This window comes from Coffea arabica, chromosome 4e (assembly GCF_036785885.1).
Source record: "Coffea arabica cultivar ET-39 chromosome 4e, Coffea Arabica ET-39 HiFi, whole genome shotgun sequence".
NCBI lineage: Eukaryota > Viridiplantae > Streptophyta > Magnoliopsida > Gentianales > Rubiaceae > Coffea > Coffea arabica.
In genome coordinates, this window is record NC_092317.1 from 9,961,515 (window position 1) to 9,981,324 (window position 19,810).

Consider the following 19,810-nt stretch of genomic DNA (forward strand, 5'->3'; position numbering starts at 1 on the left):
TATTCATTCAAGAGTTTTGATTAACATAATATTTAGTAGGGCCTGCATGATATGTAACTTATTAATATGTTAAGGAAATTTGGGTTTCTCTAATTTGTGTCTAATTTGTGTGAACCCTAATAAAGTTAAACAACACGTTTAAACTTTTGAAAAAAAAGTCCATAAGATTGGTTCACTAGGTATATAGTCTTATAAGACATTTATGGATTTCAAGAAAATTTTGGATTTGAATGATAAATTTGGGACAAGTTATAGATATGGACTTTTAATCCAATAAATCTTGATCCATTTGACTGGTTTGACCAGAATTTGGCTGGTTTGAATACATTTGACCAGAATTGATTAGTTTGACAAGATTTGACTGATTTGACCACATTTTGATCAGAATTAACTAAAGTTGATTTTGATCGAAAATTTTGTGTACATCGTGTAATTTTAAATTTGAATATTTGTATGATTATATATATATAAGAATAAATTAATTGAAACAATATGCCACGAAAATGACCTCTTTTGTGAAAATTAATTAATTTTAAAATAGAACTAGTTGGGTGCTTGTAATTTTGTTAATATTGATCAGCCCAAATGAAGGTCAATATTTAATAAAATTGCATATGCACTTGTAGTAATAAACACGTGATGATTATTCGAATTTTTTCATGTGAATTATAAATTGACCCAAAGGAAAATTTATGTTTAACATGTTATTATTATCAGTGTTTATTATTGCGCCAAGATATCAGTTAGAAGTTAATATTTTTATTCAAAGACAAAATATTAATGAAATATTGGTATCTTGAAATGGGGTTACCTTTATTTAAATTTATTATTATTTTTTGGTGTATGTAAGTTTGTTTTAACTATTTTATGTTTTCTGTTCAGTTGCGAATGATCTTACAAATATTACTACCAATATCAATAATATTTCTATGCTGAATGGCACAAATTTCAAGTTCTAAAAAGAAAATCTCTTAATTGTTCTTGGAGTAATGGATCTCGACTTTGCGTTAAGGGATGATTTTCCTCCACCTCTTATAGATTAGAGTACATTTGATGAAAAGAGGAATAAGGAAAGGTGGGAGAGATCAAATCGCCTGTGTTTGATGATCATTAAAAAGGACGTTCCAAAAGCATTCAGAGAAACAATATCAGAAACGACAATTATGGCAAAGGCGTTCCTCCAGGACGTTAAAAAAAAGTTTGTCAAGAACAAAAAGTTTAACAAATAATATATCTCAATAATCACTTAACTAATACGATTAAAATTAATATATCTCAATAATTGCTTCACCTACTTCCAAAATATATACACAAAATATATTTAAGACACTTTTTTCTTTTTTTTTTCTTTTTATTTTTTTCCTTCGCCTACTTCCCTCCAGTCCAATGCAAAAAATTTACTAAATATCCTAATTCTTCACACCCATTTCTGATATGTTATCATGCTCATCTAGGAGTCCAGGCAAACTTGATGTGCCTCGAATATAAGTCGTTAACTTTTAAAATAAAAACAGCCATATTTTTATAAAGGAAAATTGAAATAATTGAAATCGTGCTCATTTGATTTACTCCAATTAATCTAAGGCACAAACAAAATTATGTAATCGAAAGTGCCAATTGCAGAAGTCCTTATTCCTTGCCGTACAACTCCATGTATCCCAATTGCTAAACTCGTAGATACAAGATGACTTGTAATGAACTCTATTTGTCCGTGTAGTTGACTTGATTGTATTGGATGTTTTATTCTTTAAGACGTGATGCTGTTGCAAAAATTCAATATATATATATATATATATGTATATATATCTATCTTAGGTCCCTTTTCATTAACTGTAAGGGCAAAGGGGGCCTTTTGATCATCATTTCGATTACTAAATTAGTTTTTTGATTTCTTGTCAAGAGATGTAAAATAAGCTATCTTTAGATTTTGTTCCCAATGTCTAGCAGCCAAAAATGATGCCACGGACAAAAAGCTTCAGCAATTATCTCAGAAAGCAATATTCAGCCCTCCGTAGAGCTGAATTCCAAGCTTCAGTGGCCAAAATTAATGATATTGCTTTTTGGTTGGATTTGTAGTCTTGTTCCTTGGCAATTTCAAATTTTCAATTTTCTGACGGCTAACAAGATTGTTTAAATCGATTTTATAAGGGATTATTTCATAATGTTTTGCATAATAGAGTGCTGTGGTCGATTGGAAGTTGGCATTACTCTAATCCATCCCATCACAAGTTATAATTACTATTGTACTATTCACGATAACAAGTTTGGTAAACTTGTAATAAAAACAAAAAAGCTTCGGGACTGATCTAAAATGTTTGGACTGAATTGGTAATTCCTCAATGTACCTACTTAACTACAACCCAAGAAAAAACTAAGGGCTTTTGGTTTAGCGATTTTTCATATAACTTCTCTATAATTTCAAAAACTATATATAACCCTCTCATAATTTATACTAAAGTATAAAAATGATGGAAATGACTAAAGTGACTAAAATATATAAGCGAAATATGTATGACACTTTAACTCCGTATGGTTATATATCAAAATTATCAAAATTACCATTGTTTAAAAATTAAATTTACTAAAGTGACTAAAATATATAAACATAATATGTATAATAATTTAATCCTGTATGGTTTTATTTTTTACTAAATAATCCCCTTATGATTTAATGTTTTGCCAGATAACTCCCTTATATTTTTTTAAATATATACATAATCCCCCGTGGTTAATAAATATTTTTGAACTGTACATAGGTGTACTTTTGACATTTTAATTGACTATATTGTACAATGTAGATTCCATTATTTTGACATTTTAATTCAAACCATAAGTAAATTATGTACAGCTTTCGAAATCATAGAGGATTATGTGAAAAGACGCTAAACCATAAGGGGAAAAATTTTACCCAAAAATCAATGATGTGATTGTGAAGACAATAGCAGTCATCCATCTTCTCATCGAACCAAATGATTAACCAAATTTGCTGTCATCTTTAGATTAGTATTTCTAAACAGATATTCTACTCGAATTGATGTACCAATTGTAGATCCAGGAGTCCTAAAGAGTCATTAAGCATGATTGTTCTATACTTCAACTGTGAACAACGGGCTTAAGGATCGAAGGCTCTAATTGTGATCTGTAATTTATATGATCAAACAATTATTATATACTCAACAAACAACATGTCTATGCAGTAACACAACTGATCTGCATGGGGGTATCATTCAATTGCAGATTTCACCATGAATGTTATGTTTTCGCTCAAAATTTATTTCAACCATTCAAAATTGAAATGGGGTGATCTCAACCATCAATCTTACCCTAATTTCAAAATCCCATCATTCTTCCGGCGTACACTTATTCCCTTTTTTTAAAAAATAAAAATAAAAATCGAAGGTTATGAGTTGCTACCAAACTAATTTTAACAATTATAAGAAAACGAAAAGGAAAGCTTAGTTCTACCCACTGTATACCTCCAATTAGGTCCATTTGTTAATAAACACCAGCATATAGCCACTCTATGCCTCTAATTTTAGTCTAAATTTTTTGTTTTAACTTGGTCCTTTATGCCTTTGTACATTGTCCTAAAATAAGGAGCCTGTCATTTTCTATACTACAATTTTTTGAAGATGAAATGAAGTAGGATTACTGCATAAACTATGTAGTTGAGCCGGAAACTTTCAGTTCAATTGGTTGGTTTGGCTTATAGAGCCAACGAGACTTTGATCTGGTAACTAAAACAAAAAAGATTGAAGTCCCAAGAAAAATGATTCCGGTCTTTGGCATTCGAACAATGTGATTACCCTATCAATAGTCCTTTTCCGTGGAACAAAATTATAGCAGAGATGAAAGATTTTCTTTATTTTCTGTACTGTAACGGGGAAATTTGCTAAGGCCATAATTACATAAATTTACTAGTTTTTATTACAAGAAAGAAGCGGCCTGGAGAAAGAGCACGAAGAGTAAGAATCAAGGTTTTGGAACATCTGTAACCACACTGTGCAATGGACGGTCTCAGATCGAGTCGAAGGAGGCCGACTAAGTTTGCCAGTTTGGGAGGTTGATGAAAAAATGTTCCAGACTTACCACGGCTCCTAGGCCAAAGATGAGACCTTGTATTGCACAGTGCGATTGCAACCCTTCTCAAGAATCAATCCAACACTTGTATCAAGACAAGAATACAGAATCTGCAGCATTCGGCCATGTTAAGAATTCAAGGAAGTGGGGATGGAATAACAAGAAGAGGAATTTTGCGACGAACTGCAACGTCAGGGCATTCTGTCATATCCAACTCTTTTCCCTGTGCTCCGGGAAATTGCCAATCAAACTTGCTTACCAAATTTGCCAACACAAGTTCATTACTAGCAACAGCAAAAGCGATTCCAGGACAACCCCTCCTACCAGCACCAAATGGGATTAACTGGAAATCATGCCCTTTAAAATCCACAGAGGAATCCAAAAATCTCTCTGGCTTAAAGTTCTCAGGTTCATCCCAATACGCGGGATCTCTACCTATTGCCCAAGCATTGATGATCACCATTGTACCAGCTGCAATATCATATCCCATTATTTTGACATCTTCTCTTGCCTCTCTAGGAACCAGCAACGGAATTGGAGGATGTAAGCGAAGAGTTTCCTTGGTCACTGCTTTTAAATAATGCATCTTTTCTAAGTCAGCCTCAGATATCTCTTCCTTGAGACCAACAACCTCTCTAATTTCAGTTTGCAGTTTCTTTAGGACGATGGGGTGTCTTAAGACCTCTTGTCATTGTCCATTCTGCAACTGTTGCCGTGGTATCAGTTCCAGCAGAGAATACATCCTACAGCTAAAAAATGTGCACTTGTACAGTAATTTTGTTGATTCTCTTGACCAAAGCCCAAAGCTTTTTGGCAATAGTTTTACAGTAATTTTGTTGATTGCCCGTGAGAATGATCAGAGATGACGCAATGAGTTATGACTGAGAAAATGAAGCTTAATGATTTTATATTCACTGCAGAGAAAATTGTGCTTACCAATATTATAGCTTTGACGCTGTCCCTGTCCATGGTTACACCTGTTGCGTTATCTTTATAGATTTTCAGCAAAATATCAAGAAAGTCTTCTCTGCTTTCACCATCAATCGTCTCACCACTTGGCCTGCAGGAATATTTTTCCACTGCACCATCCAACCTTTCTTGGACCACGCCCTCCAAGAACTCATCTACTTCTCTAGCAACGCGATCCACTCTGGCATCGTAACCATTAACTCGATTAATCCAGCGGAGACAGGGCACAGATTTGACTAAACTTCCTCCGTTCAGTAACTCCAAGAATTGGCCCAACAGCAGCTTGAATTTCTTTCCAGTTTCCCCTCCACCGTATTTCCTCCCAAAGCCGATCTGCATACAATATCATTAGTCAGCGAAACAAACATTTCGCTCAAATTCACAGGTGTCGAATCCAAAGAAGCGTCTTTAATCTTCTGCATCATAATCGACGTTTCCTCTTCCCTTATATTACGAAACGCCTGAACTTTTTTGTTGCTCAGGAGCTGAAGAACACAAATACTCTTTTAACTGTCTCCAATACTCGCCATAGGGTGCTACCGATATATCCTTCATGTTATAGAGAAGTTTATTAGCTGTGCTCGAAAATGGCCTATCAGAGAAAATCAAATCGTGGGTTTTCATGATTAGGCTAGCTCCATCAGCTGATGAAACTACAACCGTTGGAACACTACCAAATTTGAGAAACATGATTGGACCATATTTTTGGGCTAAGGAGTGGAGAGGATAGTGAAGCAGTGAGCTTAGCTGATGAAGATTTCCAATAATCGGAAGTCCTGGTGGCGATGGTGGCTGATTCTTTCTCGAATTTGAAACTAATTTGAAGAGAAACCACAGTAAGATTAAAGGAAAAAGCGAAAAAAAGATTGGATGAAACATATATACATCAATCTTTAGCTCCGATACCAAGCCTGAGGAGCTTGCCATTTGCTTTCATCTCCCCTGTATTTTGCTCAGGCTACAAGACTCTGATTTCAGACAAAAAATTGGAAAACAAGAACGGACAAGCTTGTGTCAGTTGGCAGGCGTGTGGTATCTATATGGATAGACTTGCAGAAAAATGACAAAAGAGGAAGAGGATGGAAAAATAAGGACAAATCTATAAGGAGAAAATTACACTTTACTCCCATATAGTTTAGTATTTTTGTATATAATTCTCTTATAGTTTCAAAAATTATATATAACCCCTTTTACTTTGGATTAAAGTGTCAAAATGACGAAAATAGTCATTCGTAATGAAACCTTTTAAAATGTCAAAATAACCATTGTTTAAAAATTAAAATGATTGAAGTAACCAAAATATAAAACATAATATACATAATACGTTAACTCCACATGGTTTTATATTTATCATATAACCCCCTTATGGTTTAATATTTTATCATATAATCCCTTTAAGATTTTCAAAATATACACATAACCCTCCTGTGGTTAATAAATAATTTTTCAACTTTATATAGGGGTATTTTGACATTTTATATGAATTCGTTATGACATTTTAATTCAAATCATGAGAAGATTATATATAACTTTTGAAACCGTAGGGGGTTATGTACAAAAATACTAAACCACAAGGAATAAAATGTAATTGCCTGAAAAATAAGGACAAATCGAAACCTCTTACAACATGAGAACATATGAGAACAACAAGGACTGGTTTTTTTTTTTTTTTTTTTTACTACGTGCATTGAACTATAGAATTTCAGACAAAACTACAACTTAAAATTTATAACTTTGGGATAGTAAAAAAAGAAAGGGAGAGAAGCTAAAACAATTTCACCTGAGTTTTTTATATTTTTATATCTTGATTAACTGTTTGTATTCTGAATCTTGCTCAATTCCCGTCACAAATGAAAAATATGATTAAACAACAACTGCATTATAATCAAAATAATAGTACGACCCAATATCCATATATTGGGAACAAAAATACAAAATGAATCCACATATCCATAATCCAAAATGTATGGAAATCAACATACAAAATGAATCCATATATCCATAATCCAAAATGAATTTGGCAAATAAAGGGAACAAAAATAAAACCACAATTATAGGGTAAAAAAGAGGAAAATAATTAATTCTTCCGCATTGACGTTTAAAATGAATTCCGGTCTAGAAAAGCCAGGAACATAATTTGGCAACGGAAAAACAAAGGGAAACCAATAAACAATACTATTGGTCCAAAAAGTAAACACCACGGATCGTAAGCCCCGTTCTATTAGCCTCAATGGACCAAGTGAATAACTGTTTTTCGGCCAAGGTACTTCTGGACAAGAATCACAGGGCTCCACACGCGTCTCAGCCCATCACATAAATGTGATTGACTCCCAAGTCCAAGAAGTTTGCTTGTTTCCAAGCCTGTATCTCTACAGTAAATGGCCCGTGGACTTTCCTGGGCCTGGCCCCACATAGGTGTTGACCTTGACCCGGTCACTTCGTCCGCGGTGCAATGCTTCGATGGACTTCAAAACATAAATTAAACATGGGCATACTTCTTAAGAATTCACGATGTGGGCGGAGATAATTTCTACTCTTAAGCTATTGAGCTAGACCCCTAGGCAAAACCTTAAGGTAGAGAAGTAAAAGAGCAGGGGAGGGAAAACCGGCCTTCTCAGTCAATTATTCTAGCAGAAATTCAAAGATTGAAGAATCCGAGGATGCTGCAAAATGCTAAGGAGGAGCAAAGTTTAGGTACTTCCAGGATGCGTTATTATCACTTTATCCCCTTAAAACTATATTACTATTATCAATTTACTTCTTAATATTATCTTTTAGTCACTTCACTCTTATAAGTAATTCAATTCAACATTTTTTATATACAAAAAAATTAAACAAAATACCTTTTTATTTTTTTATATTATTACATTATTATTATCACTTATTAATAGTACGAGAACTTCCACTAGAAATAAGACCACAAAAATAAAAAAGAAAGCATATGAATACGAAGCCATTAACAAAGATATGGGGTGGCAATAGCATGTAGAGGATGTTTTCTGTGAACTGTGATACCAGCTGCTTCAGTCATGTCCAGATCCTCAGGCTTGATTCCATCAGGCAACGCAAAATTAAATTTGTTGACCAATTTTGCCAATGCAAGTTCATTTACGGATATGGCGAAGTTGATACCCGGGCAAACCCTTCGTCCGGCACCAAAAGGAATTAACTCAAAGTTAAAACCTCGAAAATCTATATTGGAATTCAGAAACCTCTCAGGTTGAAATTCCTCAGGGTTCTCCCACAACAGGGGGTCTCTTGCAATTGCACTAGCATTCACCAACACTAGTGTGCCTGCTGGTATATCACACCCCATTATTTTGATGTCTTGAGTTGATTCTCGAGGAACCAGTAATGGAACAGGAACATGAAATCGTAGAGTTTCTTTAATCACTGCTTTTAAGTATCTCATCTTCTCCAAATCATCTTGAGTTATTTCTGGTTTTCCCTGGGTCACTTCTCTTACCTCAGCCTGTAATTTCTGCAAGGTTATAGGTTTCTTTAGAAGTTCTGACATTGCCCATTCCACAACTGACTCTGTTGTGTCAGTTCCATCGACAAGCATGTTCTGCATGACGGAATGAAAGAAAGTGTTGCTTTAGAACATGCATAGATGTTTTTTTTTTTTTTTTTAAAAATCTAAATTTCCAATTTCAAAAATAATTGGCACGTTTGCACCCAAGTAATAAATTTGTATCACACCTTTCCAAAGAAAAAGAAAAATGAAGACAAATTAACAATATTCATACTATCGCAATAAGCGTTTAATTGCCACATACAAGACGAAACACTATGTTGCTTTTCCCTCTAAAATGTTGATTATTATTGCTCTTTTTTCCTCCAAAATCTGCAGTTCTGGTATGCAATCCAATTTTAGAAACTCAATCGTGAAGTGCAAAAACTGAAGATTTACGTAGTAGAGTTGAACTTGTCAAAAGATTAATAGGGTTAGGTACATGTAAATTTAAAAGTTACCATGTTATACATTTATTTCAAGTTTTCTGCATCACTGGACAGATAACAAATCCTTAAACCTTATCGTTTTGGAAACATTAAATGGTCTCAAGTTTAAGTGCATAAAGTTCGGTTAACCCAAGCAACAATTGAGGATTTTTTTTTTTTTTTTGAAAATTGTTTACAAGAGAAGGTATTCAAATGCAAGGGATGAATTTTTCTTTTAATCTGATAACAAGGGAAGGTATTCAAATATAAGGGACGAAAATGAGTGTGATTACATACATTCATAGTAATTTTGATATAAATTAAATATACTAAAGAGTGTATATATATAGAGTTGTGTGGTAATTTTAGAATTTTGATAGTGAGTCAACCCTTTTTGTATGTTTACTTAATATCCTTACCTCTTGTTTGGTATGCAGTAATGTCCAAAATAAAAAGGTCTTCTACCCAAAATGGTAGGGATAAATATTTATCATTATTCATTCTTCAATATTTAGTGTGATCAATATTTAGATGTCAGAATAGAATACAATTAATAAATATTTGACTTAATTATCCTAGATATGTTTATGACTTTTATTTTTTGTTCAAGTATGTTAATCTTTTGTTTACATGGAATTCGCACATTTTTTGCTTTCAGAATCTTTTGTTTACATGGAATTTCTACTATGTAATCTTTTGTTTTCATTTTTTTTATGAAATTCAAAAAAAAAAATTCCATACAACTGTTGGACAGAATCAGGTCAAACCTGATGAATCCGAAAAAAAAACAGGTCAAATTTAGGTCACCCATAGGTTGACCTATTAACCCGTTTATGAACTAAAAATAATTTAATAAATATAAAAATATTTTATCTAACTAAACTAAGTTATTCTTTTTTTTTTTCCAAAGGCATTAACCACTTAATCCTAAATGAATTTGTTAAACTTGTGTGAAGTTGGAATCATTATGTTTGGACAAATGATGTATTACATTATTTTCTACTTTTATAGTGTCTTAATTTATTTTAGATCTGGTTTGGGATAAAAACACTTTTACAGTATTTTAATTTATTTCAGATTTGGTTTGAAATTATTTTATCGAGATTTTTATTACTTCATATGTAATTAGTCTTATGTGAAATTAGTTCTGTTAAAAACTACAGTGGTAAATTAGTAAATTGAAATTATGTTTGGAGTCATTCGGGTGACCTGCCAACCCGAAAATTTCGGGTTCAGGTCAGGTATCCTGACCCGTTACGAGTTGACGGGTTGTATTCGGGTCAGCAGATTGTCTATTGTACATGGGTCTCAACCCGATCCGTCAACTCATATCCGACCCGATTGCCATTCACAAGATTTTATGTTAAAGCAAGAAAAAAAAATAAAAAAATGAGTCAAACTCAAACATAAACTGATCAAACCGGACAAACCTGGTAAAACTCCAACAGTTGAACAGGCTAGCCACTAGAAATTTTTCCCTTTATATAATTGTTATTATTCAAATCTTCTAATTATAACTAAAATAAGAAAACATTTAATTGAATTAGTGGTTGAACCATGAAGGCATGAACCAAAAGCTCATCTGGTTCATTCAACCATCCAAGTTTAATAATATTGAATTCAGTAAACCTTACAAACCAAATAGATTTTGATCTAGCACATCGGAGTAAAGTAGAAGAATGCCATTTAATAAGTTGTCATGTCCAAGTCAACTAAACTGAAAACATTTGTACGATAGTACCAAACAAAATCTAAACCTTCCAGCCTAGTGCAAGTCACTACCTTCAAAACTAGTACTAGATAATTTATTAGCAGTAAACATAATTCTTTTCAGAGTTGAAACTAATTATAAATTCTCATAGTGCGATGTAATTAAAGAGATGGAGAGAGATCCAATTTACCAGGATGATAGCTTTCATATCATCACGGCCAAGAGCAAAGCCGATAGTGCTTTCCTTATTAACCTCGATCAGAATGTCCACAAAGTCTAGGCATCTTGCCTCAACGGAATGGTCATTTTCAGCCTCACCTTTCCTCTTATTTATGTGCTCTTCTATTACACCCTCAAGAAATTCATCAATCAGTTTAGCAAATTTCTCCACTTTCAAGTCCAAACCATTGAAACGATTAACCCATGAAAGCCAAGGAATGTAGTCTCCTACATCAAAAACACCCAGTAACTCAACAAAAACCATAAAAGTTTCCATAATTTTCCTTCCTTTTTCTTCCTCACTATACTTCCTCCCCAGGGCAACCCTACAAATTATATCATTTGCGAGAGTTACAAATATTTCAGTTAAGTTTACAGGTGAAGAAGAACACATCTGGCTGATCTTTTCGATCATGAGTGATGTCTCTTCTTCTCTAACATACTGATATGACTGAACCCTTTTGTTACTCAAAAGATGCAGCACACAAATGCTTTTGGCTTGTCTCCAATACTCACCATACGGTGTAAATCCTACGTCCTTACTTCCGTAGAATAGTCTATCTTTAATGCTCGATTTAGGCCTGTTTGAAAAAACCAGATCATGGGTTTTCATGATCTGGCTAGCTGCATCAGCGGAAGAGGCTACCAGCACTGGCTTGCTTCCAAAATGAAGTAGCATGAGTGGGCCATATTTTCTTGACAATGACTGGAGGGATCTGTGCGGAAGCAAGCCAAGCTGGTGAAGATTTCCAATTATTGGGAGCTTTGGTGGAGATGGTGGTAGCTTTTTTTGGGGTTTAGAAGCAGCATAGAACCATTTCAAAAGGGCTAGAAGGAATACAACTGAGGAAACTGAGAAAAATAAAAGATCAAAAGAGAACGCCATGGTGTATATGATCTTATGTTTGCCTATTAATGGGCGACTCTTCTTACATAAGATTACAGACTGCTTTTAGAATTGAAATCCCAATAATACACCTGACAACATTAGGACCAGAAACGTATATTTAATTATTTAGTACAAGGGATGATTTAAGTGAGATAGTGCAGATAGTGCAGATAAATGCGCGTATTACATGTGATTGGAATGGATTAGATAGTGCAGATAAAGGGCATTTAAGTGAGTGGTGTCAAATTCAAAATTTTTTATCTATGTTTAAAAGGAAAAAAAGGGGCCACACGTTACACAGGACAAAATTAATTGATTGGTCTCTGATTTATCTTTTATCTCTTTGTTGGTTGTGGGCCATCATATTTGTGGGCCAAATCACGCAAAAACAAACACGTAGGTTTTCATTCTTAAAAGGAGGAAAAAAGCTTCAGCCACAAGACTGGAAAACCGAGAAACATATAAGGAGCAGCCACAAGAAGACTTACCTTCTTGTGAGAAGATTTCCAGCCGCATAATTCAAGAGAGAAACAAAGAGGGAGAAAGGGTGAGAGCTAGACTGAAAGTTCTTTGCAACTTTGAAATCTCAATTGAAATGTGATTTGAAATTCGATTGAGATGAAATTTTATTCACACGATTCTCTTGTCAAATTCTACTCATCTTTGATAGTTATAATTTTTAGGGGTGATTTTATAGTAATTTCGCTTGGTTGATATTGATGATATTATTGTCATTCGAATATTTTCAGATAGATCTGTGTATTTCTATTATTGTGATAGTAAAGATTTTTTACTGAACTAGGTCCAGTGATTTTTTCAATTTGGATTTTTCACGTAAAAATGTTGGTGTCCTGTGTCTTTTATTTTTCCTACATTTTATTATCACTATTGGCATTATTACTTGGTGATTTGATTTATTCCTATTTTAACTAGTACTTGAAAAAAGTGAAATTTGTCTTGAGCAAATTCTAACATTATGTACGTGTATCGGTACCCCTTTCCCAATGCTCTTGGACCTATGGTATTGGAATCATGGAGAAAACTCCTTTGTGAAAAAATAACCATTCATATTTTGCAAAATTTGATTCCAAGAAATAGGAAAAAGACGTTTAGCATGGCATATCTTTTTCTCCTTGGATGAAGAAAGCCGGAACATCGAATATTCCCTTTCGGCCATAGTCCCACAGCCGGCAGTTGATTCTCCTTGTTGCCACGCACGTCTTATCAAATGAGCTCTGGCGCAAGAGGGCAAGCCCAAACAAATGCCTATGAAATGTCACTGGAATTGTCGAAATTTACAGCATAATCAGTCTATCTGCCTATGAAAACGCCACCGAAGTTGTTCAAAATTACCGAATAACCCGTCCATGAGCACTGTAGCAACTCCAACTCGCACTTTTAGTATAGTGAGGATATCTCAATAATTGCTTCACCGACTTCCAAAATATATACACAAAATATATGTAAGACATTTTTATTCTTTTTTTTTTTTTGGCTTTGCCTACTTCCCTCCAGCCCAGTGCAAAAAATTTACTAAATATCCGAATTCTCCACACCCATTTCTGATATGTTATCGTGCTCATCTAGGTGTCCAGCCAAACTTGATGTGCCTCAAATATACGTCGTTAACTTTTAAAATAAAAACAGCCATATTTTTACAAAAGAAAATTGAAATTATTCAAATCGTGCCAAATTAGTTGTTTTGATTTCTTGTCAAGAGATGTAAAATAAGCTATCTTTAGATTTTGTTCCAAATGTCTAGCAGCCAAAAAGGATGCCACGAACGAAAAGCTTCAGCAATTATCGCAGAAAGCAGTCTTCTGCCCTCCATGGAGCTGAATTCCAAACTTCAGCCGCCAAAATTAATCATATTGCTTCTTGGTTGGATTTGATTATCATGTTGTGATTGTAGTCTTGTCCCTTGGCAAGTTCAAATTTTCAATTTTCTGACAGCTAACAAGATTGTTTAAATCGATTTTATACGACGGGATTATTTCATAATGTTTTGCATAATAGAGTGTTGTCGTGGCATTACTCTAATCCATCCCATCACAAGTTATAATTACTATTGTACTTAGGGGTGGGCACGGGTCAGGTATCTGTCCCTAACAAGATATGGCTGACCCGACCCTAAAATATCGGATCAGTCATTTTGCGACCCTAACCCGCTCCAATAATCAAACCAATTTCATAAATTTAGTACATATTAGAATTATAATATCTAATAGATAAAACGAAATTTTATGATAATTTTGAGTATATCACCGTTCTCACGCATTTCATCCTTCTATAACATAACAAATACAAGGATAATAAGTGTATGGCAACTTTTCCAACTTTTCCAACTTTTCCAAACACAAGGATAAAACGAAGTTTTATGATAATTTTAAGTATATCACCATTCTCACGCATTTCATCCTTTTACAACATAACAAACACAAGAATAATAAGTATATTACAACTTTTCCAACTTCCTTAAGGATATTATGGTACAAGATTGCATCCAAAATGAGTCGATTGTGGAATCAAGTTCGGAAAAGAATTGAACAGAGCTAATAATTTTTGAAGAAAGTAAAACCAAAATAATCTTGAAAAATTTTCCCCAACTTTCTTACATCTTTGGAATAGACCTTGTTGCATTAAAGGTGATGAAAAAGAAAAATAAATTTCTTGTACTAAAATAAAGGAAACAAATTTAAGAGACACAATTGCAATAAAATAAATAAATAAATGAAAGAGACAAATGTTTTAATTATCTAGCTAACAGAAAATTGGAGCTCCAAACACAAATTTTTGATTGAATTGATCAAAATTTTGCAGAAAAGATCGATGGAAGTAGAATAAAAATGAAAAAGGATGAAAGGGATGAACAATTTTTATGATAGAGTTTTACAAATTTTTCTTTGTTTATTCATTTGGTTCAGGTTTCACCAAAAATATTCACTTTTTTTAGACAAGATGAGCAGAGGCAGATCATATGAGATTAAAATATGAGGTTGTGAACCACTTTACTTACAGTTATGATTAAAAATTATAAAATTATATAATGAACCCTTATTTTTTTAATATTTATATAATATACCCTACGGGTCGGGTATCCGCGAGTTTTTATTTTGCTGATCCGTATCCGTATCTGTTTTTGCGGGTACTCGACCCGCATCTACCCCGCCAAGAAAAATATGATCGGATATCCAATTTTTCGGATCGGATCGGGTTGGTCGGGTTTCGGATCGAATCGAATTTTTGCCCACCCCTAATTGTACTATTCACGATAACAAGTTTGGTGCCTCCTCATTTTCTATACTACAATTTTTTGAAGATGAAATGAAGTAGGATTACTGCATAAACTATGTAGTTGAGCCGGAGACTTTCAGTTCAATTGGTTGGTTTGGCTTATAGAGCGAACGAGACTTTGATCTGGTAACTAAAACAAAAAAGGTTGAAGTCCCAAGAAAAATGATTCCGGTCTTTGGCATTCGAACAATGTGATTACCCTATCAATAGTCCTTTTCCATGGAACAAAATTATAGCAGAGATGAAAGATTTTCTTTATTTTCGGTACTGTAACGGGGAAATTTGCAAAGGCCATAATTACATAAATTTACTAGTTTTTATTACAAGAAAGAAGCAGCCTTGGGAAAGAGCACGAAGAGTAAGAATCAAGGTTTTGGAACATCTGTAACCACACTGTGCAATGGACGGTCTCAGATCGAGTCGAAGGAGGCCGACTAAGTTTGGGAGGTTGATGAAAAAATGTTCCAGACTTACCACGGCTCCTAGGCCAAAGATGAGACCTTGTATTGCACGGTGCGATTGCAACCCTTCTCAAGAATCAATCCAACACTTGTATCAAGACAAGAATACAGAATCTGCAGCATTCGGCCATGTTAAGAATTCAAGGAAGTGGGGATGGAATAACAAGAAGAGAAATTTTGCAACGAACTGCAACGCCAGGGCATTCTGTCATATCCAACTCTTTTCCCTATGCTCCGGGAAATTGCCAATCAAACTTGCCTACCAAATTTGCCAACACAAGTTTATTACTGGCAACAGCAAAAGCGATTCCAGGACAACCCCTCCTACCAGCACCAAATGGGATTAACTGGAAATCATACCTTTTGAAATCTATAGACGAATCCATAAATCTCTCGGGCATAAAGTTCACAGGTTCATCCCAATATGCAGGATCTCTACCTATTGCCCAAGCATTGATGATCACCATTGTACCAGTTGCAATATCATATCCCATTATTTTGACATCTTCTCTTGCTTCTCTAGGAACCAGCAACGGAATTGGAGGATGTAAGCGAAGAGTTTCCTTGATCACTGCTTTCAAATAATGCATCTCGGCCAAGTCATCCTCGGATATCTGTTCTTTGCCACCAACAACCCCTCTTATTTCAGTTTGCAATTTCTTTAGGATAATGGGGTGTCTTAAGATCTCTGCCATTGCCCATTCTGCAACTGTAGCCGTGGTATCAGTTCCAGCAGAGAATACATCCTACAGTCAAAAACATATACACTTAAAATCAATGATTTGTTGATTGTCCGTGAGAATGATCAGAGATGAAGCTTAATGAAGCTTAATGATTTTATATTCAGAAAAAATGATTTTATAGAAGCTTAATGATTTTATACTCAGAAAATGAAGCTTAATAATTTTATATTCACTGCGCAGAGAAAATTGTGCTTACCAATATTATAGCTTTGACGCTGTCCTTGTCCATGGTTACACCCGTTGCGTTATCTTTATAGATTTTCAGCAAAATATCAAGGAAGTCTTCTCTGCTTTCACCATCAATCGTCTCACCACTTGGCCTGCAGGAATATTTTTCCACTGCACCATCCAACCTTTCTTGGACCACGCCCTCCAAGAACTCATCTACTTCTCTAGCAACGCGATCCACTCTGGCATCGTAACCATTAACTCGATTAATCCAGCGGAGACAGGGCACAGATTTGACTAAACTTCCTCCGTTCAGTAACTCCAAGAATTGGCCCAACAGCAGCTTGAATTTCTTTCCAGTTTCCCCTCCACCGTATTTCCTCCCAAAGCCGATCTGCATACAATATCATTAGTCAGCGAAACAAACATTTCGCTCAAATTCACAGGTGTCGAATCCAAAGAAGCGTCTTTAATCTTCTGCATCATAATCGACGTTTCCTCTTCCCTTATATTACGAAACGCCTAAACTTTTTTGTTGCTCAGGAGCTGAAGAACACAAATACTCTTTAACTGTCTCCAATACTCGCCATAGGGTGCTACCGATATATCCTTCATGTTATAGAGAAGTTTATTAGCTGTGCTCGAAAATGGCCTATCAGAGAAAATCAAATTGTGGGTTTTCATGATTAGGCTTGTTAGGATCCAGGCGCGGAACAAACAACTATTGAGACATCAAGTGCACAGCAATTTAATGAGGAACAAGCCACAAGCAGGAAAGATAAACGACACACAATATTTAACGTGGTTCGACTCCACCATTGAGCCTACATCCACGGAGAGAAACACGTTCTTTTTTATGAGAGGAAAACCCTATACAAGAATACAACTTGAACCCAAACCCAACCCTTGTATACCATCTCTCATCTCCCAAGAGCCCTCTCTCACACCCCAGGTATAAGGCTACATCTTGTCCTTGTGTCTCTCTTGTGTGGTATGCCAACCCATCTATATATAAGGAACATTACTGCCAAAAAACCAAATAACAATTGGAAACCAATACTATTTCCTAAACTAAATAGAATACTTCTTGGCTACTACTTCAAGTAACAAGAACCAATTAGGAAATTAGTTGCTTCCACATAAGATAAGAAATCTGCCTAAAAGAATTTAAGTCAATTTCCTAACAAATCTCCACCTTGGCGAAAATTTCTTTTAACAATCATTTGCCTTCAACTACCAAATAATATGGTACCAAACTACACACCCGAATCAATACAGTCCTGACACTAAATTGATTCAATCGGCAAATGAACATGTGTAGTTACCCCGAGTCCAACCTCCAGTTGACTCGTGAGAAGGTGCCTCAATTCACCATCTCCCTTTACAGGATTTCTTCTCACCACCACTTGCAATCCGGGATCCCCTTTTATGAGCTCTAACCCTAACCATTGGAGTATCAACCGGGATGAAATATCAACCGTTAGAGGTGTGAGAAATTCTCCACCGATTCACGTCCAAAATCAGCATTGGACTCCACCTTTTCCTTGACCCTTGAATCACCTGCTTAGATTCACCATCAAGTATTTCCATGCTTTTCGACTTCTTATCCTTCACCATCAATGCTTTTTGCCAAACCATTGAAACAAGGATACCACTCATTAAATCGTTCAATTAGTAACAGCTACCAATCCACTTGATCTCAATAATTAACTAGGATCCAACCACGAACTTTGCTCTATTGCCCAGTCTCGCAACTAAGCTCTGATACCACTTGTTAGGGAGAAACACCTCGAAAAAGTCCACCAAAGAGCCCAATATGTAAGTCAGAAACCCAACTCTGACCCAAAAGCTTAAGCTATTAGGTCTTGAACCCTTACTTGCATATTAACCGCTCTTTTTCCATCTCTCGTACCGATGTGGGACACAATCCCTTACTCATGAACCCAACAAATCTCCCCCTTCATGAGTAACCCCCACATTAAACCCAAATTTACAAGCTCTTGTTTTTCGGAGCCCACTTTAATACTCAACACAAGCCCACCTTATCATTTTAAGGTCACCTCTTCTTCCAAACATGGACCCGCTCTTCTTCAACATCCAAACTATATTTTTGGACCCCTACCAACCCTTGGCTTCTTGGTCTAACATCAACCGAAACCCCTGCCAAACCCATGGCACATCTGGTCCAACACCAACCAAACTCCTTGGCATTTCGGTCCACCATCAAGAAGAGAATTTTTTCACCGATCCAATTCCGAGAAGAATTCACTTGCCCATGAGTAACCCAGTTTTGCAACCTGAATCTCTGATACCACTTGTTAGGATCCAGACGCGGAACAAATAACTATTGAGACATCAAGTGCAAAGCAATTTAATGAGGAACAAGCCACAAGCAGGAAAGATAAACGACACACAATATTTAACGTGGTTCGACTCCACCATTGAGCCTACATCCACGGAGAGAAACACGTTCTTTATTATGAGAGGAAAACCCTATACAAGAATACAACTTGAACCTAAACCCAACCCTTGTATACCATCTCTCATCTCCCAAGAACCCTCTCTCACACCCCAAGTGTAAGGCTACATCTTGCCCTTGTGTTTCTCTTGTGTGGTATGCCAACCCATCTATTTATAGGAAACATTACTGCCAAAAAACTAAATAACAATTGGAAACCAATACTATTTCCTAAACTAAATAGAATACTTCTTGGTTACTACTTCAAGTAACAAGAACCAATTAGGAAACTAGTTACTTCCACATAAGATAAGAAATCTACCTCAAAGAATTTAAACCAATTTCCTAACAAGGCTAGCTCCATCAGCTGATGAAACTACTACCGTTGGAACACTACCAAATTTGAGAAACATGATTGGACCATATTTTTGGGCTAAGGAGTGGAGAGGATAGTGAGGCAGTGAGCTTAGCTGATGAAGATTTCCAATAATCGGAAGTCCTGGTGGCGATGGTGGCTGATTCTTTCTCGAATTTGAAACTAATTTGAAGAGAAACCACAGTAAGATTAAAGGAAAAAGCGAAAAAAAGATTGGATGAAACATATATACATCAATCTTTAGCTCCGATACCAAGCCTGATGAGCTTGCCATTTGCTTTAATCTCCCCTGTATTTTGCTCAGGCTACAAGACTCTGATTTCAGACAAAATATTGGAAAACAAGTATGGACAAGCTTGTGTCAGTTGGGAGGCGTGTGGTATCTATCCATATAGGCTTGCAGAAAAATGACAAAAGAAGATGGAAAAATAAGGACAAATCTATAAGGACAAAATTACACTTTATCCCCCCTATAATTTAGTATTTTTATATATAACCCC

General features: G+C 35.3%; 1 protein-coding gene and 2 pseudogenes across 1 annotated transcript; all 3 read right to left on the bottom strand.

The window, feature by feature from the left end:
- Positions 1 to 3,837: 3,837 nt before the first annotated feature.
- LOC113741609 (cytochrome P450 71A8-like) lies at positions 3,838 to 6,147 on the bottom strand (annotated as a pseudogene).
- Positions 6,148 to 7,879: 1,732 nt separating this feature from the next.
- Positions 7,880 to 11,940, bottom strand: LOC113741393 (norfluorocurarine oxidase). The gene is made up of 2 exons (XM_027268915.2): positions 10,893 to 11,940; positions 7,880 to 8,617 (listed from the first exon to the last, which is right to left on the bottom strand). The coding sequence occupies exons 1-2, from the start codon at positions 11,805 to 11,807 to the stop codon at positions 8,006 to 8,008; spliced, it is 1,527 nt and encodes a 508-aa protein (XP_027124716.1). The 5' UTR covers positions 11,808 to 11,940; the 3' UTR covers positions 7,880 to 8,005.
- Positions 11,941 to 15,475: 3,535 nt separating this feature from the next.
- On the bottom strand, positions 15,476 to 17,160 carry LOC113742922 (cytochrome P450 71A8-like; annotated as a pseudogene).
- Between the last annotated feature and the right edge of the window lie 2,650 nt (positions 17,161 to 19,810).